At 39.6% G+C, this 23,457-nt stretch overlaps 1 protein-coding gene across 1 annotated transcript in view; it reads left to right on the top strand.

The window, feature by feature from the left end:
• Positions 1–22,779, top strand: part of GPATCH1 (G-patch domain containing 1) — a 35,094-nt gene extending 12,315 nt beyond the window's left edge. The window contains exons 10-20 of the mRNA XM_054049098.1: positions 1,531–1,735; positions 5,536–5,814; positions 11,932–12,110; positions 12,384–12,511; positions 12,932–13,068; positions 13,421–13,590; positions 15,859–16,072; positions 17,591–17,692; positions 19,915–20,039; positions 20,581–20,729; positions 22,288–22,779. Coding sequence (XP_053905073.1) covers positions 1,531–1,735; positions 5,536–5,814; positions 11,932–12,110; positions 12,384–12,511; positions 12,932–13,068; positions 13,421–13,590; positions 15,859–16,072; positions 17,591–17,692; positions 19,915–20,039; positions 20,581–20,729; positions 22,288–22,318 — 1,719 coding nt within the window. The 3' untranslated portion in view covers positions 22,319–22,779. The remainder of the gene's footprint in view (positions 1–1,530; positions 1,736–5,535; positions 5,815–11,931; positions 12,111–12,383; positions 12,512–12,931; positions 13,069–13,420; positions 13,591–15,858; positions 16,073–17,590; positions 17,693–19,914; positions 20,040–20,580; positions 20,730–22,287) is intronic.
• Positions 22,780–23,457: the final 678 nt, after the last annotated feature.

Here is a 23,457-nt window from a genome sequence, read left to right as displayed (position 1 = left end):
GGTCTGCAGACTGGATACACAAAGTACTGCTGTTTTCTCTGCGAATGGGATAGTCGTGCAAGAGATTCCCACTACATCAAGAAAGATTGGCCACTCCGACAGTCATTGGAGCCTGGGAGGAAAAGTATTCAGCATCCACCACTTGCTTGAATCAAGGAAGATTTTGTTACCGCCCTTATACATCAAGCTGGGTCTGATGAAGAACTTTGTCAAGGCCATTGACAAAACACAAGCAGCTTTCAAGTACCTCCGTGGAAAATTTCCAATGTTAGGTGAAGCTAAGATAAAGGAAGGTGTCTTTGTTGGTCCTCAGATTCATGAACTTCTTCGAGATGATGCATTTGACCATGCACTGCGTGGCCAGGAAAAGACGGCATGGAAAGCCTTCCAGTTAGTGGCAATAAATTTTCTCGGAAACAACAAGGCAGACAACTACAGGTTGTTGGTGGAAAACCTCCTCAAGGCATACAAAAGCCTTGGTTGCAACATGTCACTAAAGATACATTTTTTTGCACTCTCATCTAGATTTTTTTTTTCCACCGAACTGCGGAGCAGTGAGCGACGAGCATGGCAAGTGATTTCACCAGGACATTGCAACAATGGAGAAATGCTGTCAGGGCAAATGGAGCCCATCAATGCTTGCAGACTATTGCTGGACAGTGACAAGAGATGCTCCATTTAATGAATACACGAGACAAGCCAAGAAGCGCTGAGTAGAGACTGAATAGGACTAAACTATATACATAATAGTTTTTTGCCTTTTGTTTCATAATAAATTTTATTTATATAACCCTTTTGCTGATTTTTAAAGTGTTACATAAACAGGACAGGTGAAATATTATCATGTAAAGCAACCATAAACATATGAAAAGACCTAGGTTTACAATTTATGATTAAAACTCTACTATCTACACAATATACATAGACATAAAATGTAAAAACTTAAGTATCTTAGAAACAGTAGCCAATCAGTTGTTTTAATTGTTATATTTGAATTCAGCACATCAAAATACATAATAAATAGCACATTTTATCTCTGAAGCCAACGACTTCTCAAAAATTGTAGACAAGTGTAATTCCCATTTTAAGGAAGGTAAATTCTTAAGCAATATCCAAAGCATTTTCTGAAATATTTTTTTTTTAAAAAAGCAGTTCTTGATTTGCTATTTGATCTATGGTATAATTTTTATAAACTGACAATTTGGTAATTATTTTTTTCAAGTTTCAAATGTTCCTATTTATTACAATGCCATTTATTTATTGATTCAGACTAATTGAGCCTGTCTAGTTTGTTTGTTTGTTATATAGCTTACTTTTCTATTGTTAATGTTCACAAATTAAATTGACAGTACTTAAAGGAGTATATATGTTGTGGATGTCCTTTTCTGCAAGTCTGAGCAGTATATACTAGTAGTCTATAGTAAGACTAACTTTTGTACGCTGTCTTGTGGTGTTAGTGAAGGACATCTCATCTATAAATAACAAATATGAAACTACATCTCTCACTGTGTTTTCTGTTTATTTTGGAAGACTTATCTACCGCCTGACCTGCCAAGGGATTACAGACCAGTCCATTACTTTCGACCAGTGATAACAGCTAGAAATGAAAACCCCCTTTTACTTCAGGCATTAGTTGAATCAACTGGGAAACGTGAGACTGATACTCCACAGCAAAACAGACACACACTGAATGCATCTCAGAGGAGGGAATTGCTAGGAGAGACTGCTCTAAAAGGTATGTGACATAGTGTGTGACCATACTTCTCCTTGTTTCATTATAATTTAGATTCACTTAACACTGACTAAACTACTAGGTTATCCCCATAATATTTTTAGCACAGGAAATACTTGTTTACAAACTTGAATGTTTACAATCTTGAATATATATATTTTCTAATTTAATAAAACTAAAACTAAAAATAAAACACGCCTTATGTTAGCCAAAATATTAGACAATATGATCCCTAAATGTCAATTACTGGGAATACCTACAGGTGTTTTCAGTTACTCACACTAATTAAAGGAGAACAGTGTGTGTGTGTAAAGGTATTTCATTTTTTGCTTCCATGAAGCCTAAATTTATTTTTTTAAATTTCTGCTTGTGGGTTTTTGGTTTTTTTTTTTTTTTTTTAACCCTAGAAATTCAGATCTTGTGTAGCCTGGAAGATTTTATAGTGCTCTAGTCACTAGTGGTGTTATGACATTATATGAGTCTCGAGAAAATAGCAAATAAGAGGGAAAGGGGATGTTAGACTTTTTAAAACTTTTTTGGTTAACACTTGTTTAATATCAACCAGTAAGGATACTGGAGAAAGAACATATTAATTGCCTTTCCCTTCAGTTAAGTTGTGAGGCCACAATACTCATGCTGCGAGACAGGGTGGATTTTAAGCCGCAAGCAGGTAACCTTTAGTAAAATAATCTATTTTAATCTTGCTTTGCATTTGTACGTTGGCGTTATTATGCTAAAGAAAGGTTGGTTCTCATTGGTTGGTAACCATTAAAATATGTTGATTTGCAACTAAATGTAGCCTTTGTACTAAGGTTCTTCTTTTTGCTAACCAAGATATTCTATATTTATACACATGTATTTAAACAAGTATATCATTTAATTTACATTTATTCAGATTTTTAATTTTTACATTTACATTGTTTAGAATGTGGCAAATGATGCATTTCTTTACTAGATTATTCATTTTTTTACTTGATTTGTATCAAGCTCTGTTTGAATAGAAATTTAATTAAAAATGCACAAAGCAAGCATTTTTAATTTTATTAGACAAATACAACTATCAAATGTGTGCGATACATAAAAAAACAAGTCTTAATTTATCAAAATGTGTTCTTCATTTAAAACTGACTTATTAAACAAAGGAAGTATTATATGTGGTTACTGAACTCTTTGTTTCTCATCGCCATGTCCTTCAAGATTTTAGAACTAATAGGCCTCGTTCTCTCACCTAGTTTTATTAATAGATTAGAAGAAAAACCTATTTTTCTGCCTTTTTTTTTTTTTAAACTCCCATTGGGTTTTTTACTTTGAGTGAACTAGTCATTGAATTGAATTAGTTGAATAAACTGAGATGAAGAAAACATTATTTCTTTGCATGCACAAGAGGCTACTCTTGCCAGAAGCTGATTTAGCACTTGAACAATCTCAGGTTCCAGATACTTAGCCAGTGTACTTCCCACCAGTGCAGTGGTTTGACTTTCTTTAAAACTTGCCAGCAAACATGTACTGCTTAATATTTGTTGTTTAATTTAAATTATTTTATTTAAATTATTTTAATAGACTATAATAAGTTTAGGCCTTAGCATAGGTTGTCATCATTTCAAATTTAACTTGAAATAGGTTTATTTATAAAAAAAAAAAATAAACCTGCATTTTATTTAAATAAAAAAATCTGATTTTGATAAAAGCCATCTGATTGTTTTGATTTTTTTCTTTAAATAATAGATTTTTATCCACCCTGCTCTGAGACCCCCCCAGAAGAAGGGGCCCCCGCAAAACCTGGAAAGGTCAGACTTCACATTTCTCAGTAAAAACTAAGGAGGACGCTTCCTTTTTGTCTTTAGCCTTTCAAGCCTTTTCCACACATCATAAATAAGCAAAATATGGCACAAACATAACTTAAAAAAATATCCATTGCAGGTCACTTTTAAATAGTTGTGACAGAAATTAAGATTGTATAATGGCTACAATAATGCTATTTTGTCAGCTTTTAAAGCATTCCACCTGGTAAAGCTCCATGGCATGGCCTTTAACTTTCCGCCTCGTGAGAACTGGAGATACTCTCCGAACTAACAGTGCTACTCTTTAATCAACAGGAATAGTTGTTGTTGGGTAATATGAATAATTCCCTCATCCTTGCCCCCGAGGGCTGACCATGACGCTTCTGTAGCATCCCCAGCCCTTCTTCACTTGGGAAGCAAGTGACTGGGACCGGGAGATGCACTGTACGTGGCAGAGTTTGGCACTGAGATCACTGGGCTAACCAAGCGCAAAATATATTTATAACTGAAAACAGCATAATAGATTAATATAATAGCTAAATTATATGCAATATAATTAATAAATATATATGCACATGTTTATGTAATGAAAAAAGAAAATATATGGAATTGTCCAAAACTTTCAAACCACTAATGTAACTACAGTAAAAGCTATGTTATCCAGCACTTTGCCAACTGGAAAGCTCTATAAACTGGCATTTCTGATCTTCATTGAAAGTCTGGTTTATAGTCCGGTTGGTGCAGGGCTGGCAGGCTCCCTAGCTGGCTTCACATGGCTCCCTGGAAGTGGCAACATGTCCCTGCTGCTCCTAGGCGGAGGAATGGCCATGAGAGGTGTGGGGTCTGGGAGGGAGTTTGTGTGCGGGAGGGGGTTTGGGGCAGAGGGTCAGGGTGCGGGATGGGTTTCGGGGTGCTGGATCCGGGCAGCGCTCACCTTGGGCAGCTCCCTGCAAGTGGCAATATGTCCCTGCTGCTCCTAGGCAGCGATGCAGCTAGGCAGCTCTGCGCACTGACCCCACCCCGCCCCTAGGTGCTGGCTCCAGAGCTCCCATTGGCCAATGGGAACTATGGCCAATGGGAGTTGCAGGGGCGGCACCTGCAGGTGGAAGCAGCGCGCAGAGCCACCTAGCTGCGCCTCTGCTTAGGAGCATCAGGGACATGTCGCTGCTTGTGGGGAGCTGCTCGAGGTGAGCGCTACCTGGATCCAGCACCTCCTCCTGCACCCAAACTCCCTCCCAGAATTCGCGCCCTGCACCCACTCCCCTGCCCTGAACCCTCTTCCCCCATCCAAAGTCCCTCCCTCTTAGTTAACCGGAATTTTTGACTTACCAGTACCTCCCATTTCCCCAACATGCCGGATAACAAAGCTTTTACTGTATTAGATTCTGAAGGTTTAAAAAAAAAAAAAAGGAGCATATACATATGCTGTACAAAATTTTACATTCCAGATTTCTATGAAGTCTAGATCTTTACACTATCAAATGTAGACATCCCTGGTTTATACTATGCCGGTTGATTTGTTTTTCATCATATGTATCTATATATATCTATCAGTACAGAAATCTGGTGGGGCACAATACATACGAATGAGTGTGAGGCACTATCCTGCTCCTTTCATAAAAGATGCATCCACTCAAACAACAGTAGGTGCACCAAAGATGTAACTTGTAAAAGCGATGTGTGTCTGTCTATAATTTTTTATATTAGTGTAAAAATTGCAGAGAGCGCCACTTCTGGTTTAAAAAAAAAAAAAAAAAAATCTCATCTCTTTAAATGACCATTTAAAAATATTCCCTCAGGGTTTCCAGCAAAATTGTGACATTTAAAATTAACCACTACTAGAGTATTGATTTTTTGATGATTTCTTGGGTATCTGAATGTGTATACATCCTATATTTAGACACATTTTTGTTTAGATAGGGAAATAATATACACGTAATATGTTTTATTCATGACAGTAGAGATAGTTACAAAGATGTTTACTTTTCCAAATACCTCCTTATTGCTTTTTTCTATCCTCAGGTCCATCTCCTTCTGTTTTGGAGTATCTGTCAGGGAAAGACAAAGAGAGAATCAAAGAAGCAATACAGGCAGCTGAACAACAAATGAAAACACAAACTTTGCCTCAGCAATCCCTGAATATTTCATCTGCCTCAGATGGTGTTAAGCACAAGTGGCAAATGGCATTGGGGGGGCAGTTAGCCACCCCTGGTTCTAGTGACTTCAAACCATTTGCAAAAAATCCAGAAAAACAAAAAAGATATGAGGATTACGTAGAGAGTCTTAAACAAGGACAAAAAGGTAACTAGCAAATGGTCATGAAACTCTTCTGCATTTTTTTTATTTGGAAAAAGTTATTTCTGCAATTTTAAGTATTTCATTTTAAGCTTCTCATAGGCTTGATTCCAGAATTCCATATGTAGCGTTTTTCCTTCTGTTTTCTGAGGCCCTAATCTTGCAAAATTTAGGCACATAAGTAATTCCATTGACTTCAGTGAGACTACGCATTAATTTAAGTGTTTGCAAGATTGGGAGCTTTGATCATACTCATCTTAGTTTCTCTGATCCCTCATAATGTAGCTCACAACCTCACAGATTAGGGGTTTTCAACCTTTTTCTTTCTGAGGCTCACCCCAACATGCTTTAAGAACTCCACGGCCCACCTGTGCCACAACAAATGGTTTTCGGCATATAAATGCCAGGGCCGGTGCCAAGGGGTAGGAAGCAGGGCAACTGCCCACCAAGCTACATTGCTCTGGCTTCAGCTTCTGCCTCAGGTGGCGAGGCTCAGGGCCCTGGGCTTCAGCCCCATCCGGTGTGAGACTTCAGCTCTCTGCCCTGGGTCGCAGCGAGTCTAACACTGGCCCTGCTTGGCAGCCCCCGTGAAACCTGCCCGTGGCCCCCGGGGCGGGCCCTGGACTTCCGGTTGAGAACTGCTGTCATGGACCATACTGTGATCTTGCAGTTTTTGTTTTGTTTTGTTTCCTTCTTGTTTACCTTCCAGCTCCATACCTTCAACCTGCTTTTAATACTCATCTCTCTTTTGTAATTAAGACCGTATGTACTCTGGGTACAGTGGGACCATAGTACCGTATTTTCCGGCGTATAAGACGACTGGGCGTATAAGACGACCCCCCAACTTTTCCAGTTAAAATATAGAGTTTGGGATATACTCGCCGTATAAGACTACCCCTCTTCCAATGCACACCAAATAAAAATTAAAAAAACATCAGATTTGATTTCAATATGGTAATTTTAATTCAAATGCTTATGACATGCAGGTACTTAGCAGGAAAACTGTCACTTATAAACATAAGGCTGTTTGTCATCAAACATGTAAACATAAAACAGTGCAAGTGGATTAAACTTTTCCTAATTCACTCTAAAGCTGAAAGGAAGGATAAGACAATAAACACATGGGAGCTGCCATGCTGTTTGTTTTCTAAGCTGTCAACCAAACTGGAACTGATGATGATAGGAGGAAGATAACAAACAATAGAGAGAGAGCAAGTGCCGGGCAAGTCCCTGGCGAGTTAGCAACGCCCATCATAACTGCAAGCTACGGTATTTTTACAGGGTTTGCTGGCGTGACAGTTTCCCTTTAAAAGCCTTCAAAATCCTCCTGTTCGTCATCTGATATCATAAGTACATCAATGACATCTTGTGATACATTTGTGAGGCAGTCATCGTATGGATCGAATTCCATATCAGATGGTGTGGTCTCAGCTTCGGCTTCCTCTTCATCTTGCCACAAGTAGTCGTCCTCCATACCATCTAATGAATTTGATATGCCACACTTCTTGAAAGACTTGATTACTGTTTCTGCATCAATATCATTCCAGGCTTTTATGACAAACTTGCACAAAACATCCAACTGTGGAGCACGCATGTTTCCTCCTTTTGTGAATGACTTTTCGCCGCTAACCATCCATTCACTCCACTGTTCTCGAATGCGATCTTTAAATGGCTTGTTTAGGCACACATCCAGTGGCTGTACCAACGATGTCAATCCTGCAGGAATAACTGCCACATCTGTGTTTAGTCTTGCAAGCCTTTGCTTGGTGCTGGGAGTTAAATGAGCCCTGAACATATCCCACACCAGTAGACTACGTTTTTGAATAAGTCCACCTGGTCGCCTGCTCCATACATTATCAAGCCATAGCTTTACCCCTTCTTCATCCATCCAGCCTTTTTCATTCACATGTACAAAACAACCAACAGGGAACTTGAGTTTCGGCATTGTTTTTCTTTTAAAAATAATCATTGGTCTCAGTTTGCCGCCATCAGCTGTGCATCCTAGTACCACTGTAAAACTGGACTTCTCATGTCCTGTTGTTTTAATTAAAATTGTTTTTTCACCTTTTTGATGGACAGTTTTATTTCCAAACATATCAAAATTCATTGGAGTTTCATCCATATTTCCAATACTACTTAACGCATAGCCATGTTTAGTGCGCTGTTTTATTATGTATCGATGGAAACTATTTACTTTGCTATCAAGATCTGCAGGTAATTTTTGGGCAATTTTCGTCTTTTGCCTCAGTACCATATTATGCCTTTCCATGAATCTAGTACACCAGGATACAGTGGCCTTAAATCTGTTGCTGTGATCTGGGTTAGATTTGGCCCACTGAAGTGCAAACAAACGTATTTTATTTTGTGTCACTACATAACCATTTTGGCGATGCTCATTCACCATGTCTGCTACATGTTTTTCGAGTTCTGGCCAATGTGGGGTGCCTCTTCTTAATGCACACTTACCCCTTGGCATACTCTTTAATGCTTTTTCATTTGCTTTCCAGTCCCGAACCATCTTTTCTGTTCCTCCATATTGTCTTGCAGCAGCGCAGTTATTATGTTCCATGGCAAAGTTTACAACTTTAAGTTTGAAACTGGCTTCATATTTCTTTCTTCTTGCTGGTGGAGCCATGATGGGGTTTTGACTGTTGGACATTTGTATACTGTACTGTATGTACTGGTGTTGCACTGTATGAACAGGTACAGATACTGGTGCTGTACTGTATGTGGGACCCAGTATACAACAACCAGCCAATCACGGCAAGCGATGTACCTTAACGGCGATTGGCTGGTTGTTGTATACAAAGCCTGCTTGGATTGGTCAGCATTGCATCCCCTTCCTGTCAGTTCTTTCTCTGCTTCCACACAGCTCTCCCTGCCTGCCCAGCCCTCCCTGTCTCCAAGACAATCGGAGCAGTAGACAAACACGCCTCTTTCACCCGTCTGGCCCGCCCTTGTATCCTATTACCTCCTTCTCTGCCTCTCAGATCTCGCACATGCTCGCCAGGAGCGAGATCTGAGAAAGTAAAAACAGTAGTTTCCAGGCAAGCTTATCTCGGCTAATAGGAAATAAACATAGGCTTGGCATAGCACATTAGGGCTTTGCTATGAGGAAGAAAATCTGTTTGAACAGGGAAGCATGTCTGATGCACACTTTTTTTGCAAGTGTTGTAGCTGTGTGGACCCCAGGCTATTAGCGAGGTAGTATCTTTCATTGGACCAACAGGGTGTAAGAGACAAGTTTTGGCGCATACGCAGGGCGCTTCTTTAGCTCTGGGTTTATTCCCAGAATCATTTATTCCCGGCCCTGGCTGCGCGCTCTCATCCATTAAAAGGCGGGATTCCCGCCTCTCTGCTCTCATTTAGCGCAGCGCTTCCCTGGGGCCACCCTGCGACACTTCCCATAAGACTCCCAGCCCTGTGCTTCCGCAGAGCTGTAACAGTCGGCTCCAAATCAAGCCAGTCCGCCCCTTGGTTACCTACAAGCAGAGCCAGCCGCTCGGGTTGCCCTGCCCAGGACGTGCACCAGAAGAGGCGCGCTGGCTACTTAGGAGCCCTGGAAGCGAGCGGGCTGCGCTGCATGAGCTCTGGCCATGGGCTTGGACTTCAGTAACGTGCCTGGCTAATTCCCCCCCGCCCCGCGCTTCGCCGCAGGGTCGGTGCCGTGCCAGCCTGCACATTACACGCAGACAAGAGCAGCCCCCCCCCCCCCCCCATGGTGCGGTGTCCGGAGCGATTGGGCACGTGGCAGTGCCCTCCCTCCCCCCATGTGGGGCTGGTTCGCAGCCCTCTGGGCCCCGCGGGCTGGGGCTGCAGGGGACCCGGCTTGCCTGGCTTCCCGCACAACACGGCGTCCGGCGCACTGGCTCGGCAGCTGATAGGGCTCAGCGCTGTCTCTGGAGCCGGGACTGTGTTCGCTCAGCGTGTCAAGCGAGGCTTGCTGAGGGCTCACTTTGATAAGTGGAGATCAAAGGCGCCGGGGACCCCAGGTCTTAATCAGCTGAGCCTCGATGGTCCCCGGCTCGCTCACTGTCTCTGTCCGGGAGCCGTCACCCCTTGGGGCAAGATGCCCTCCCGCCCCCCGCTGTTCGCCCCAATCCGCCCCTGGCCTGCTCCCATGCGGATCGTGGCTCCCTTTCCCCGTAGGGATCCCCCCGCCCGGGCACTCCGCGGCAGCCGCAGCTGGTTCCCACGCTCCTGTCAGGGCGGGAGGGAGCGGAGGCAGCCGCAGCAGCCTGGGAGACATATGTGGTGCCGCAGATTCAGCTCGGAGGTTTCAGCACCCGGCGTATAAGACGACCCCCGATTTCGGAGAAGATTTTCCTGGGTTAAAATGTCGTCTTATACGCCGGAAAATACGGTAATGTTAACTTAGTCTGTCACCAGGAAGTATCCTTCATTCCCTACCCCCATACAACAGTTTCATGTTTCAGAATACCCATTGACGTAAAATATAATGATTTTCAATAGTTGTTATTTTTAGGGATGGGTATTTTTGCTATGCTCTCCAGGCCACCTTGCTCCACTCTTCAGGTCCAGCTTAAAACCTTCCCCCCTGCTCCCCAAATATGCCAGGGAAATGGTAGTTGGCTTTAGCAGTTAATATCCAGGGCTCCCTGTTATTCAGTGGCTGTGCTGTTCTCCAGGAAAATCAGCTACCCAGCCTGTGCTTCTGGGTTCCCCCCGCTTTCCATCTGCAAACTGGGCTTCAGCTCTGCTGGGCTTCATGGATCAGTGTAGGGAGCAGGTACTGTAATCCAGTTGACTTGCATTTGTGGGGAAAACTGGATAATGAGAGACAGATCTCAGCAAGACAGGGAAACAGAAAACAAATGTCAGATGCCCAGTTGCAGCAAAAGGGCAAATTCTGTGGCAAAAATGCTGATTTTTGAGGTATTTTTGAAAAAAGCCATATCTATGGAGTCCATGGGGTCTCTTACTAAGATGAAGGAAAACTCGGAATCAGAAGTTGGTCCAATAAAAGATGTTACTTAACCCACCTTGTGTCTCTGAGATGGAGGCATGTTACTACACCTCTACCTCGATATAACGCTGTCCTTGGGAGCCAAAAAATCCTACCGCGTTATAGGTGAAGCCGCGTTGATCCACTGGAGTGTGCAGTCCGTCCCTCCCCCCCCCCCCCCGTCCGTCCGTCCCCCCCCCCCCGGAGCACTGCTTTACCGCATTATATCTGAATTTGTGTTATATCGGGTCGCGTTATATCAGGATAGAGGTGTACTTTGGTTTTTTTATGTTATTTCAGGTGCATTTGGCTGTTCTTTGATGTTGAGCTCTGTCTTTGTGCCAGTAGTTTATCTGCTCAGGACATAGATTGTTGCTTTGTATAAAATGGAACGACTTAAATGTATTTATTAGTAGAACAGGATGAAAATGCAGGAAATCTTGAAATAATGTGGAAGGTCAAAAACCTCATATCAGAAGCTCGGCTTGATGTTGATTTTGTCCTCTCTCCTCTAGAAGCAAATATGAACCAAAATCTGTTCGTTGTAAACAGGAAAGGATGATTTTTTATTTTTTTTTTTTTAAGCTACTTGGCACATCTGAATTTGTACTTATGAGCGCACACATTTTATGCATCCAAAAAGCCAATTTGAATACTCAAGTGCATATCTAAACTTTAAACTTTACTAGCAGGTTCACATATTGAGCTTTTTACCTTTACATTTCAAGCATTTTGTTGGAGTTGTGTGTGGAGTTGTTTTGTTTTCTATGGAGCAATTCATATTTTGTATATTCCAGCGTGCATTACAGAGCAGTGAGTTAGGTGTCGATAGTACAGTAATGGGTTAGGTAAATGAAGTAGCCATCATTCATTTGTCAAAGATTGTCATTCTGACACTATCTTGGGCAGTCATCCTTGGCTACAGAAGAATAGTATATCCAGCAAGACACCCGGGGTTACCCCTAGTCTTTATTTCTGAAGTTTTTGGCACATTTATATTCAACTACATATTCATCAGACCCTTGTGGAGATGAGCTTGGCTTCTTGAATTGGTTTAACTCATTTTGTGATTCTTTCAAACAGCATACAAGTGTATTTTATACTTAAAAGTAACTTTTAAGGGCTTCTAAGCATTTCTGTCCTTTAACTTACAATAGATACACCAGAAAGTCATTCAGATCCGGGTATGACAGAATGGGAGCGAGGAAGGGAACGAGAGGAGTTCTTCCATGCAGCAGTGCTCTACAAATCCTCTAACTCAGTCCTGTCATCAAGGTTTACTCGGGCCAAGCATGAAGATGACACCGACAAAGTGGAAGTTCCTCGAGACCAAGAGGTTCATGCTGTTAATAATCCTGTATTGTGATAACCTGTGTTAACACTCAGTAGCACAGTCCAATTTATTTAAAACATCATGGTAGAAGATAAATGTAATAATGTTCTGTTGCCGTAAGAAACCAAAAGGAAATATACAATACTGCTCGCACAGCAGTAGTTAAGTATTTATCCTTTAAGTTCACTGAATGTTGACACCATTACCATAATAACAGGCATTTTAAGAAGGTGATTATATTCTGTAGAGTATATAATCAACATTTGAATTTTACAGATGGATATTAATGACAAAGAATCTGCAGTGAAGATGAAGATGTTTGGCAAGCTCACAAGAGATAAGTTTGAGTGGCACCCTGAGAAGCTATTGTGTAAAAGATTTAATGTTCCTGATCCCTACTCTGAGTAAGATGATTAATCAAATATCTTAATGCTTTCAAAATAATTTTTTTAATTGTTCTGAAATGTGTGTTTGTGTAATGTTTGGGGAACATGCCAGCTTGACATCTCTGAAGGCTGAAACCCTCTCTTTATCTTCAGAATAGATGCAACCCAGGTAGAACAACAGTCAGGCTTCCTTCTGATAACTTGCCAATTTGCTTTTTACCTAAACTAGAAGGATCACCTCATTAGAGATACTTTGAATGGAAATAGGTGATTTCCCCCCCCCCCCCCCCCCCAGAACATAGTAGATGCTCCTTTGTTAGGGTTTGTATTCATGGACTCTACTTGTTTTGTGGATAATCTGAGACTTCATTTTCCAATGTTGTCCATCCATCCCATCATTAAAAACAACGATTGACAAATAATTTCATTTTCCTCTAGTTCATCGATTGTTGGGTTACCCAAAGTGAAACGTGACAAGTATTCTGTATTCAATTTCTTAACTCTACCGGAGTCTACCACGACAACTATAACTCAAACAACAAATGAAAAAGTACAACAGAATATCAATCCTAACAGTAAGTGGGTCAGCATTTTATTAGTGTAATCCCATTGATGTACTCGTCATGGAATGTAAAAATACCAAGATGCAATTTCCTTAAAAATAAAAGGAAATTGTTTGTTTGAAAACTCAGAGCTACATATATAAGGCCAGAGCAATTTAAATCAGTGGAGTTATACTGATTTATAGCACTGAGAATCTGGCCAATAGAGATCTTCTAGTTTTAAGATTTTTTATTTTTTAAATATAGGCAGTAATGATAAAGCAAGTATTAGTAAATAATTGACCTGACTATGACATGCTGTAGTATTTAATATAAAGCTAATTGACCATGATGCTTGGGATCTTGTACCATTTCTTTTTTTAAGAGCCAAAGAAACCATCAAGATGGGATGTATCTGACAAAGAGAAGAAGAAAAACGATTCTGTTAGTGAGTTCATAAGTCTTGCTAGATCAAAAATTGATATTCAGCAGCAACAGCCAGAATCAGTAATAGAAGAAGACAGAAGTAGAACAAGTGATCCCCTTCCCAATAAGGTATAAGATTTCCAAAGGTTTGACATTTTCAGTAACATTCATGCTATTGCACATTGCTCTTCTCTTTCTTGATCTTGTTTTGAAATGCCTTTCCTTGTGCATGGAGAGAGTCAGTAGTAGCAACTCATACTAAGTTAGAAAAGACATGTCTGCACAAATTATGCCCTCCACCTGTGGGAAAGAGAGCTGCTTCTCCACAATATGTCTCCTATGGAAGCTCCTCTACTGGGGCTCTGCAAGCACTGGGTTCCTCAAATGGAGAGGCCGCAGGCCCAGGACAGAGCTAGCTGCTCTGCAGCATCATACAATCACAAATGTACACTAGAGGGAACTTCCTGACTTTGGCTCTAACTTACTTAGGTTCCCATACTGTGAGCTTAAGCTTCCATCCCCATGAAAGATGGGCAGTGGCAGGGAGGGTCCTGGTCACCACAGTTCCTGCAGCAGCATGTTGTCAAGAAGATGAGGAAACCAGGAGGCAGTGTGAAGGCACCAGTTGACTATAAGTGGCACTGCATGGATCTTGGAGTTCTATGGGTTCTTTGGCCTGAATCTCCCTGTTGTGTGCGGTGGGAGGAAAAACACCAATTTTCCCCCCTGCTCAAACAGAAAATGGGGAAAAAAACTCTGCAACAGTAAACTATTAAATTTGTAGTCTTCTGTATGGGGAAACATATTATACATTGATGGGGAATCTGGGATATTGCCATAACAGTATTTAGCATTGAAATGCTTTGTATTTTTGTTCACATCATTTTGCCCTATAATTTCCTACATAAAGCACATAATTTTAATATCGGTGGTTCTCAGCCTGTGGTCATGTGTTGCTGGTGGTACATGAAGAGCTGGCTGATCTCAGGGTGTTGGCAGTCTTTGTTGTTTCAATAAGACAGCTAAAAACAGATCTCTCATAAGCAAGTTGGTGTAGTTGCCACAGGAATATATGATAATGAGTGTGAGGAAAGGTTGTGTACATTTCTAGAAGTTGGAGGGGAAGTGGTCCAAACAATGGGGGAAAAAAAACCCCAATCCTTGCTTTCTATGGAGAAATGTATAGTTCAGATGAAGGAAAACACTTGTACTTCTAATTCTTGCTGTTTTTACTGAAGAAGCAAAACAGTAATCTGATGTACATGAAACTCTGCATGCATGTAGATCTTGATATGAAGTAGGAAATGTATTTTGATTGAGTACTATCTGCTATAGAGAGCAGTGTGATTCTATTACATGTGGGGACGAATTGTGGAGACCTTCTGTAGCTCCAACCATGAGAAATTACAGGGGTTAACAAAAAGAGCACAAATTGGGTAGTTATCATAAATAACAATTACCCCTTTTGCTTGTGCAGTTTTAACAGATATGTTGGTGGAGGCCATTTGAAAATTTGGCCCTAACAGTGAAATTTGTTAAGGGCTATCAGTTTTTTTTAGGTTAGCAGGATAGTTCTTTTGTTAGTTAATGCAAACATTGGTTGACTCTCACATGTGACATTGATTTTATTGTGAATGGACTTGGGGGCTTGAACAAGGCACATTTAATAAAGAGGTGGAGGGAATTTACTCTTTGGAAAGGGTCTGCAAGCCTCTCTGTGGTCCATGTAAGGACTGTGGGGGGAGCTAGGTTGCAGACGGAATCACCCTACAGTCTTTGTAATCCCTAAAGTGTTCTGCACTGTTTAGAATGGTGCGCAAAGGGAAACATGAGATCTGTGCTTACAGGAATTGTATGGTTATAGCTCATACATACAGGACACAAGGATTGCAAGTATAGTCTGGGATTATGGTTGTAGAGGCTGTGATGCCTTCCAGCAGATGGGAGATTTAATTCCATCTATTACACCCACTGATTTTTCCTGCCCAAAGTCCACTTTTCTCTGCTTTGTACAGGGACAGATACATATTATTCCGAGGAAGATAATAGATTTGCTTGTTGTGAACTTAAGTTAAAGAAAAAGTATCTAGAGTCTATTGACTTAAAAATAAAAAGTGTTAATATTTTATATTCTTTCAAGTGAGCTGTTCTGACCTGCATGAAAAAGGCACAGGATGCAGTGTCCTGTATTGGAAAGTGACTTAATTTATCAGTATCTGAGCTCTACTACTGTGCATCAACAGTTGTCAAGTTTATAGACTTCAGATTTACTGTAAAATTTGCTAATTTTAAAATGAAAATACCATTAAAAGTGTCACAATATTTTATCTTAATGGAGAGACACTTCTTTCCTCTGTCAGTGTTTAATTTTTTTCCCTTATGGGCACTGTTATGCAGGCAGTTAATGAAAGCACAGATCAGAAAAAAGAAGAAGAAAGCAGACCATCTATGGACTTATTTAAAGCTATCTTTGCCAGTTCCTCAGATGAAAAATCATCCTCATCTGAGGAAGATAGCGATGAAGAGACGCATCAGACACCTTCTGCTATGCCAAACTCAGAAAGTACAAAGCCTGCTAATCTACCAGATACCTCCTTAGCTGATGTACAAGGTAATAGTAAACAGTTTGTTCAGTTTCATGAAGTTCTAGCAATTTTATAATAAATTAAAATATTATGAGCCTAGTAGAAAAATGCTTTACACCAGTTTTACACTGGTGTAACTACACTGTTCTCAATGGAGTAACATCAGTGTAAAACTGGAGTAATGGAATGCTGAATTAAGTGCTCTCTATTTAAATATTATCTACATAGCCATAGGCCAATGACAGTTTTTACAGATACACTGTCAGATGCATTTGTTTGCTAAACAGAGTGAGGGATGAGGACAAATCCTATATTACTCTGTAAAGAAAGCCCCCAAATTGGGTGATTTTATACACCTGTAATAAGGTGTATGATATATGATAAAGTATATATATTGAATGAAATTTTGACCAGACTGGAAATAGGTAGAATTTGCATTTATTTGAAAAAGGAATTTCCTTTCTATATTTTGATATTCTCATTTAATATAATATTGAAATGGATTTTTAAATAGTACAGTAATATAGCTGTATCTCATCAGTTTTCATTATCGGTCTACAAAGCAAATAAATTCACGGGACTGGAGGGAAAAAGTAGTCTTCTGTTATTTAGCAAGATTTAATAGCAGAGTATTATAGGGAGTTCTCATACTAGAAATTAATAGTTTACTAGGAAATATTAGTAAGCAAAATAACATTTATTTTGACATTTAGGGATGATGTATCTTTAATTTTTAAATTGGCTTTTGTTTGCATACTTACCAACTAGAAAAGAAGGCAATATGCAGTGGATCTCCCAGTAATTAGTGCCAGTTAATCTAATTAGTGCAAATGGCAGATGGAGTAATAAATTCCTAAATAAAAATAAGCTAATACCCCCCCATTCAAATGTAAAGTAGCCTTATTTCATAGTAAAAATACCAATTTATATATACTTTTTAATATGGAAACTTTTCAAACTGCTAGGTCTAAAATCACCTTTTAGGCTATTATATCTTCAACACTGGAATTTTGCATAATTCTTGAAAAATTTGCAGGGGTGAATCTGTTTTTTGCCCTTAAGTTATAGATTCTTTTGTTAATATTTATACTTGTGTTGCCTGCCATTTTAATTTAAAAATCAGTAGCACTGTGATCAAATATTTGGTGATCCCAGCCAGTGCAACCAATCTTTGAAATGCACAGGAAGGTGCAAAAGGAAAAGGCATCAACTTCTCTTTGTTGATACAGATTTTTAAAAAGTTAAGAAGGTTGTGTACAAAAAAGAAAGCTTAAGAAATCATATATTTATGTAACTGAAGTCCTTTTTAAAGAATTTGTGTAGTTATTGGGGCCTTCTGAGGATCCCTTCAATAAGAAATAAGGGTGAGAATCACCTTCTGCTTCTTTGAAAAACTAGTAAGTGCAAAATCTAAACAAGGGTGCAAAATTCATTAAATTGTCTATTTATTTGATATTTCATTTTTAATGGAATATTTTCTCAGCTGTCTTGGGTATGGGAAGTACTTTTTCCTTTTAAGTTAACCTATATGTTTGTTTTTCTAGAATGCATGGCTGTTACAAAAGAGCCTGACCTTGTGCCACCTCTTTTGAAGGAGGATAAGGAAGAAGAATTTGGACCGAGGTTGCCTCCAGTTTTCTTTTCTAGTAAGTACTGAAGACTTTAAATTTTGTACACTGAAAATGTATATTTTATGCAGTTATTTTATTTATGCTCCCCATAAACATCTTCAAAGTTACTTCATTATCTACCTTCAAATCCCCTTCTCAAAACTCTCCTTTGTCATGATGTCAGGTGTGCTGAGACCACTGCCTATCATGCTAACCAATATTGTCTTATTACTTCCTGGTAGTCCCCGGTCTCTCTCCCTTCATCTGTTGTCTCTTGTCTTTTATAGTTAGAGCCCTGCAAATCTGTGGATATCTGCTTTATATCCGTGGATATCGGATGCCGATATCTGCAGACCATTTTTGCAGATCGTGGATCAGATGCAGACATAGGTGCTGTCGCATCCCCTGGCTTGAAGTGGTTTCCATTATATACAGGGTTTACAGTTTGGATCAATGTCTCTCAGTACCCGCCACTATAAAAATTGTTCCAGCACTCCTGGATGTGGCTACAAATTTTGTATCCACGCAGGGCTCTAAATATAGGATCTCAAAGGTGGGGAAGCAGCTGTCTGCAGCTCATAGCCTACGAAGCTGCTTCTCCACCTTCCAGAGCCTATACTCCTCCCCCCGCCCGCACTCCGCATTTACTGACCTGACATAGCAATATGAAGTTGGGAGAGGTTTCCTAAATAGCTTGGATGCTTAAACCGTAGCGATAGGAACATGGTAAATTTTGCTGCCTGTCTTGATCTAATACCTCCTTTTTCTCTGTATACGTGGGGGAAAGGGATATAGGCTGCTTCCCCACCTTCCAGATCCTATATTCCCTCTCTTCAGTATACAGAGAAAGGGGAGGTGATAGATCAGAAACAGCTGTCTGCAGCTCATAGCCTCATAGTGAGGATCTGGAAGGCGGGGAAGCAGCCTCAGAGGCTATGAGCTGCAGACAGATGCTTCCCCACCTTTGAGACCCGACATACCAGGGGTCGGCAACCTTCGGCCTATCAGGGTAATCAGCTGGCGGGATGCGAGGCATTTAGTTTATATTGACCGTCGGCGGGTACGGCCCCCCACAGCTCCCAGTGGCCGTGGTTCGCCGTTCCCAGCCAATGGGAGCTGCGGGAAACGGCGGCCAGCATGTCCCTGCACAAGGCTCTACTTATATTTAGATTGTAAGCCCCTCAGGGCAGGGACCATCTTTTTGTTCTGTGTTTGTACAGTGCCTAGCACAATGAGGTCCTGGTCTTAGGACTAGGGTTCCTAGGTGCTACAGTAATGTAGATGAGGATAATTTCATTTTTTTTATACTGTTTGTATTTCAGAGGGAAATTTATTGACTGGTATTTGATCTGCAATTAGGTACTATACAGAGATCGATATGCAAGTGAATGTTACACCGGCTTAAAGCCTAGAGTTGTTAAGCAGCTGTCCCCATGCAAGTAGAAGGTATTTTTGGTACAGAGATATTATGGGTCACACACACACGCGCGCACACACACACACACACACACACAAAATGTGGCTGTAAGTTTGTGTTCAAGTCACTAAAATTCAGAACTCCTGTGTAGTTACTGTCTTTTCTCTACCCAGAATCAGACCTTACAGATCTTTGAGTAGGAGAACGTATGCTGCTGCTATTACCTGTTGAATCTTGAACAGACAGGATTTTTGTTGTTGTTTTAATCCTGTTTAATTAACGACGTTCAACAGATTTAGCGTGAATAGCAAGGCGTTGTTACTTCATCTGTGGAAATTTTGCGCACAGATTAAAGATATTCTATGTGTTCTTATGTCATATAATTTCAATTCAGATCCAGGTCCCTTTCTTGGAAACTATCAGAGCACTGGGGTCCTTCATTCTTCCCTCCAGCCCCACATACACCTGTGTACATTAAAGTGATATTGTCAAAAACTTTGATCCTACATTGGGATCCACTAGCACAGACTTTTGTGCCTGTGAAGATTCCCACTGATTTCATGGGGGCCCTGCACAGACTCGAGTCAATGCTAACCGATCCTGATGCAAAATCGGGGCCAAGGTTGGCATGATGTTTTTTTTTTTTAATATCTGAGTACAAAGGTGTTTCTATAGAGTAGAGAAGTTAAAATGAATTGGAATTGGGAGTCCCAAATCCCTTATGTAGCTTTGGAAATCTCAGCCCAAATATTAGGGAATTTAAATTTTTGTGTAGTTTAATATTGTGTTTGTCTTTTATATGGTAATGCTTTTATTTCTCTATATTTGATTTTTGCTTTAGAGACTATTCAGAAACATGAGCCAGTACCACTAGCAAGTTCTCTTGAAGCCAATCAGAAAGAGAAACCTAAAAAGAACAAAGAAAAACACAAGGCTAAGAGAGAGCACAAACACAAAAAGGAAAAGGTGACCAGCTTAAATAAATTGGTTCTTTCTTCCTTTCTTTGGACTGATTTCCTCAGCCAAGTGAAAACTACCATGATCTATGCTAGATTATGGAAAACAGAAATAGAGTTGGGCTGTGTGGACACCCTCCCTTAGACTCCCTTAGCACTTCTAGCTTAGAACAGAAGATACATTGGCTGAACAGGGTACTGCTTCTTTGTGCTTAGGGACCATACGCATAGTTTGCTTAGATACTGCATAAAGCTGTAGAAAACCTTGATACAATATAATAATGAAGTTTCTAAATATATGTTAATTTAATTTATTTGGTCCTCGCCTCCTAAAGACCTTGGCTTGTATTATTTAAAGTGTACACAACTGAAGATGTGCAAGTACTGTTGTTACTGCTCTGCTCCAGTTAACTTTGAAATTTACACTGAAATATGTTTCCTGTAATCCCAGTTGCTCTTTTTTGGTGACCTTCTGTTTTAATTTGACCAACTCTCTTTGTAAAACTTAAAAATACACAAATAGCAAACTCAACTATTTCTTTTTTTAACAGAAAAAGAAACATAAGAAGCACAGGCACAAAGGCAAACACAAGAATAAAAAATCAGAGAAAAACAGTAGCTCAGAGACTGCTGATAGCAGTGACAGCCTTAGTGACATAGAGGAGATCACAGGTTTGTCATCCCAGGAACTTCTAAGAAGGTAAATAGATAATTTACTGAAATCTTTGTAAATCTGGCAGCAATAATGAGTCAGATTCTTGCTAGTGTAACTTGGTGTAGTTCTGCTGAAGTCAGGAGAATTATGCCAATTTAAACCAATTTAAACGCCAATTTAAATTACGCCAATTCAAACCAACCAGGATCTGGTACAATATGTTTGTGCCTAGAATACAGTTTATGTTGCTAATCAAGTCAGAAAAGATAATTTATCCTAGGCTTTTGGATCTAGATGTGCCAGATAAGAACTAGTTTTAAGATAAAGTGCTCCAGGGAAAAGACCGTTGAGCAGCTAACTCTGCAAGGACTAGATAATGAAAGTTAATTTGGGTGAGATCTTGGTGTCGTCGTAAATTACTATAAATGGGAATAAATACTGAGTAGATAAGAGAAATGCAAATGGTGAGAAGTTTTGCTACTACATTTGTTCAGAAGACATAGTTAAGGTTAACAAAATTTATCCCTCCCCTGATAACTATGGGGTATTGCTTGATAGATTTTTAGTATCCAAAATAAATGCTGTAATCTGGCTAAAATTCTTCATAGCTGAATGACCCAGCTCCAGCAGATCCAGGTTGTTGGGCTTATTTTGGTTCAGTCAGGGCTTGTCAATATCACACTGTTCACTGCTTGCTGGTTCTGTTCTTGTGAGATGGCAAGTTATTGACGTGTAAGAGCATTCTGTGCTTGAATACAAGGTTACTGTAAGTCAGTACCCTGCTGGCTCACAAATATGGAGCAGGCAGGCAGAACTGAGTAGACAATGAGAAACTGTTTGAATCAAGTGCGCATTTGTTCAGCAAACTGAAGTGAAGGTGGTAGGTCTAATTTTAGACAGTGTGCTGTTAAATATTTTATAAACCATGGACTTGAACAAACCAGTATTAAGCCCATGAACAGTAGAAGAGAACACTGTGACTTTATTTTGTTTTCAAAGTATGTTCCATACACTTCTAAAAAAAACCAACCAAATTAAACATAAGTAACTTCAGCTCCAAGCATGCTCTGGGTGGAGGAATCACTGCATCACACTCCAGTTAACCCCTCTGGATGATTGAAGGAGTGGCCTCAACATGTTCTGCAGAGTAACAACATTGTCTTTCTTGGTGTAGGAAACTCATTGTGGCATAGGACCTTAGTGGGACAAGGGAATACAAATAGGAAAACTAGGCATTCCAAAGGACTATTCCCATCCGTCCTTGGTTCATTAAAAAACAAGCAAACAAAAACCTGATGAGCGCAATTTAAAAATTTATTTCTAAAAATTAAGCTTTGTTTCTGTGTAACATTTTCTCTCTTTTTTTTTTTTTTTTTTTTTTTTTAAAGGGTACTTTTTAAGGGGCTTCCAAACAGATAGCTCAAAATTTGCAGCCAGACCTGTCTTGTCTGAAGATTTGCCAATTTTGTTTTATTAAAAGGGCAAAAACTCATTATGGTTAAATTCAGATTGAGGGTTTGAGAAACCTTTTCATTCTTGTTAAAGTGATTAAATGTTCCTGGTGTTGTTGTGTATAACTGTTAAATATGGACTTTTTTTCCAGACTGAAACATCTTCCTGCAATGAAGCAGTAACTTGCTTTCTTCAATACTGTATGACTTTTGGTCTGAAACTTTGATCTCCTCCATGATGGAAGATCAGTAATGTATAGATTGCACTGTAAATGTTGTATTTATGCTGAATATGTTTGAAATCATAAATTTATAATTTTTTTCTGTGATATTTTACCATTTTAAACTATATGAATTGTGGAATGTTGGAAAGATCTTTCTTTTTTTTTTTTTTTGCTGCTAGCATGCATTATCAAAAGTAATCGTTCAGGCTCTACATTTAATTAATGTGAGAGCTATTGGTAGCAAGCGCGCGTGTGTCTGAGAGTAGGACTTCTCCTTTACATCCCAGTGTTCTACTAAAAAGGTAGACTCAAAATGGTGAATTCTTGGTTGTTTTGAAGAACCTATTATAATTTGGTTTGAGCTACCTTTTAATTTAAATGAGACTAGATATTTTAATAAACTGTATATTACAAATGGTATTTCTGGTGTATTAAATCATTGTGTGAAAGTTCTTAAAATATTATAAACAAGAATGTAAGTCAATGCTGAAAGAAGTGAAGCTCGGAAGTTAAAAAGGCATAATTTACATGAAAACAAGTCATTCTGTCTCTCTCTTATGTAGATATTCAGAATGCAGAATTTCTCTGTATTTCTAAATGTGTTAATCTGTTTTTCAGACTTTTTCTGTCTTAGAATTTTGTATATTATCCATCACCATAGTATGGCTTTTTCAATAAATTAACAAATGGTATGATGCATGTTAAAATAGCATTACAGTACTGGATTATCTTGAACACTACCTACATAAAAAATGTCATCAGTATCGGCATTATTCTACATTCATGTTTATATTTAACACAAATGTTATGTTGAAAAACCAAAAGATTCTTCAAAATTTTCTTGCTTGCTCTGAGTACAAACCTGTGCTGTATTGTACACTTAAAAGGAGGTTGAAATTTCATTAAAAAGTCCAAATAAGTCTGTAAAGTCCTATTACAATTACAGGGTTGTTCCTGATGTGAACTATAAAATAATACTGAACCACATGACTGTCTGACCTCCTTGAATGGAAAAAGTTGTTAAAACCAGTTCATCATGATTTATTATGAGACTAAAAGAATGTTCTCCATTTGCAATTGCTAACAAAAAAAAAATCA

Source organism: Malaclemys terrapin, chromosome 14 (assembly GCF_027887155.1).
Source record: "Malaclemys terrapin pileata isolate rMalTer1 chromosome 14, rMalTer1.hap1, whole genome shotgun sequence".
Taxonomy (NCBI): domain Eukaryota; kingdom Metazoa; phylum Chordata; order Testudines; family Emydidae; genus Malaclemys; species Malaclemys terrapin.
The sequence above is the reverse complement of the archived record's forward strand: the minus strand, read 5'-3'. Positions and strand labels throughout refer to the sequence as shown.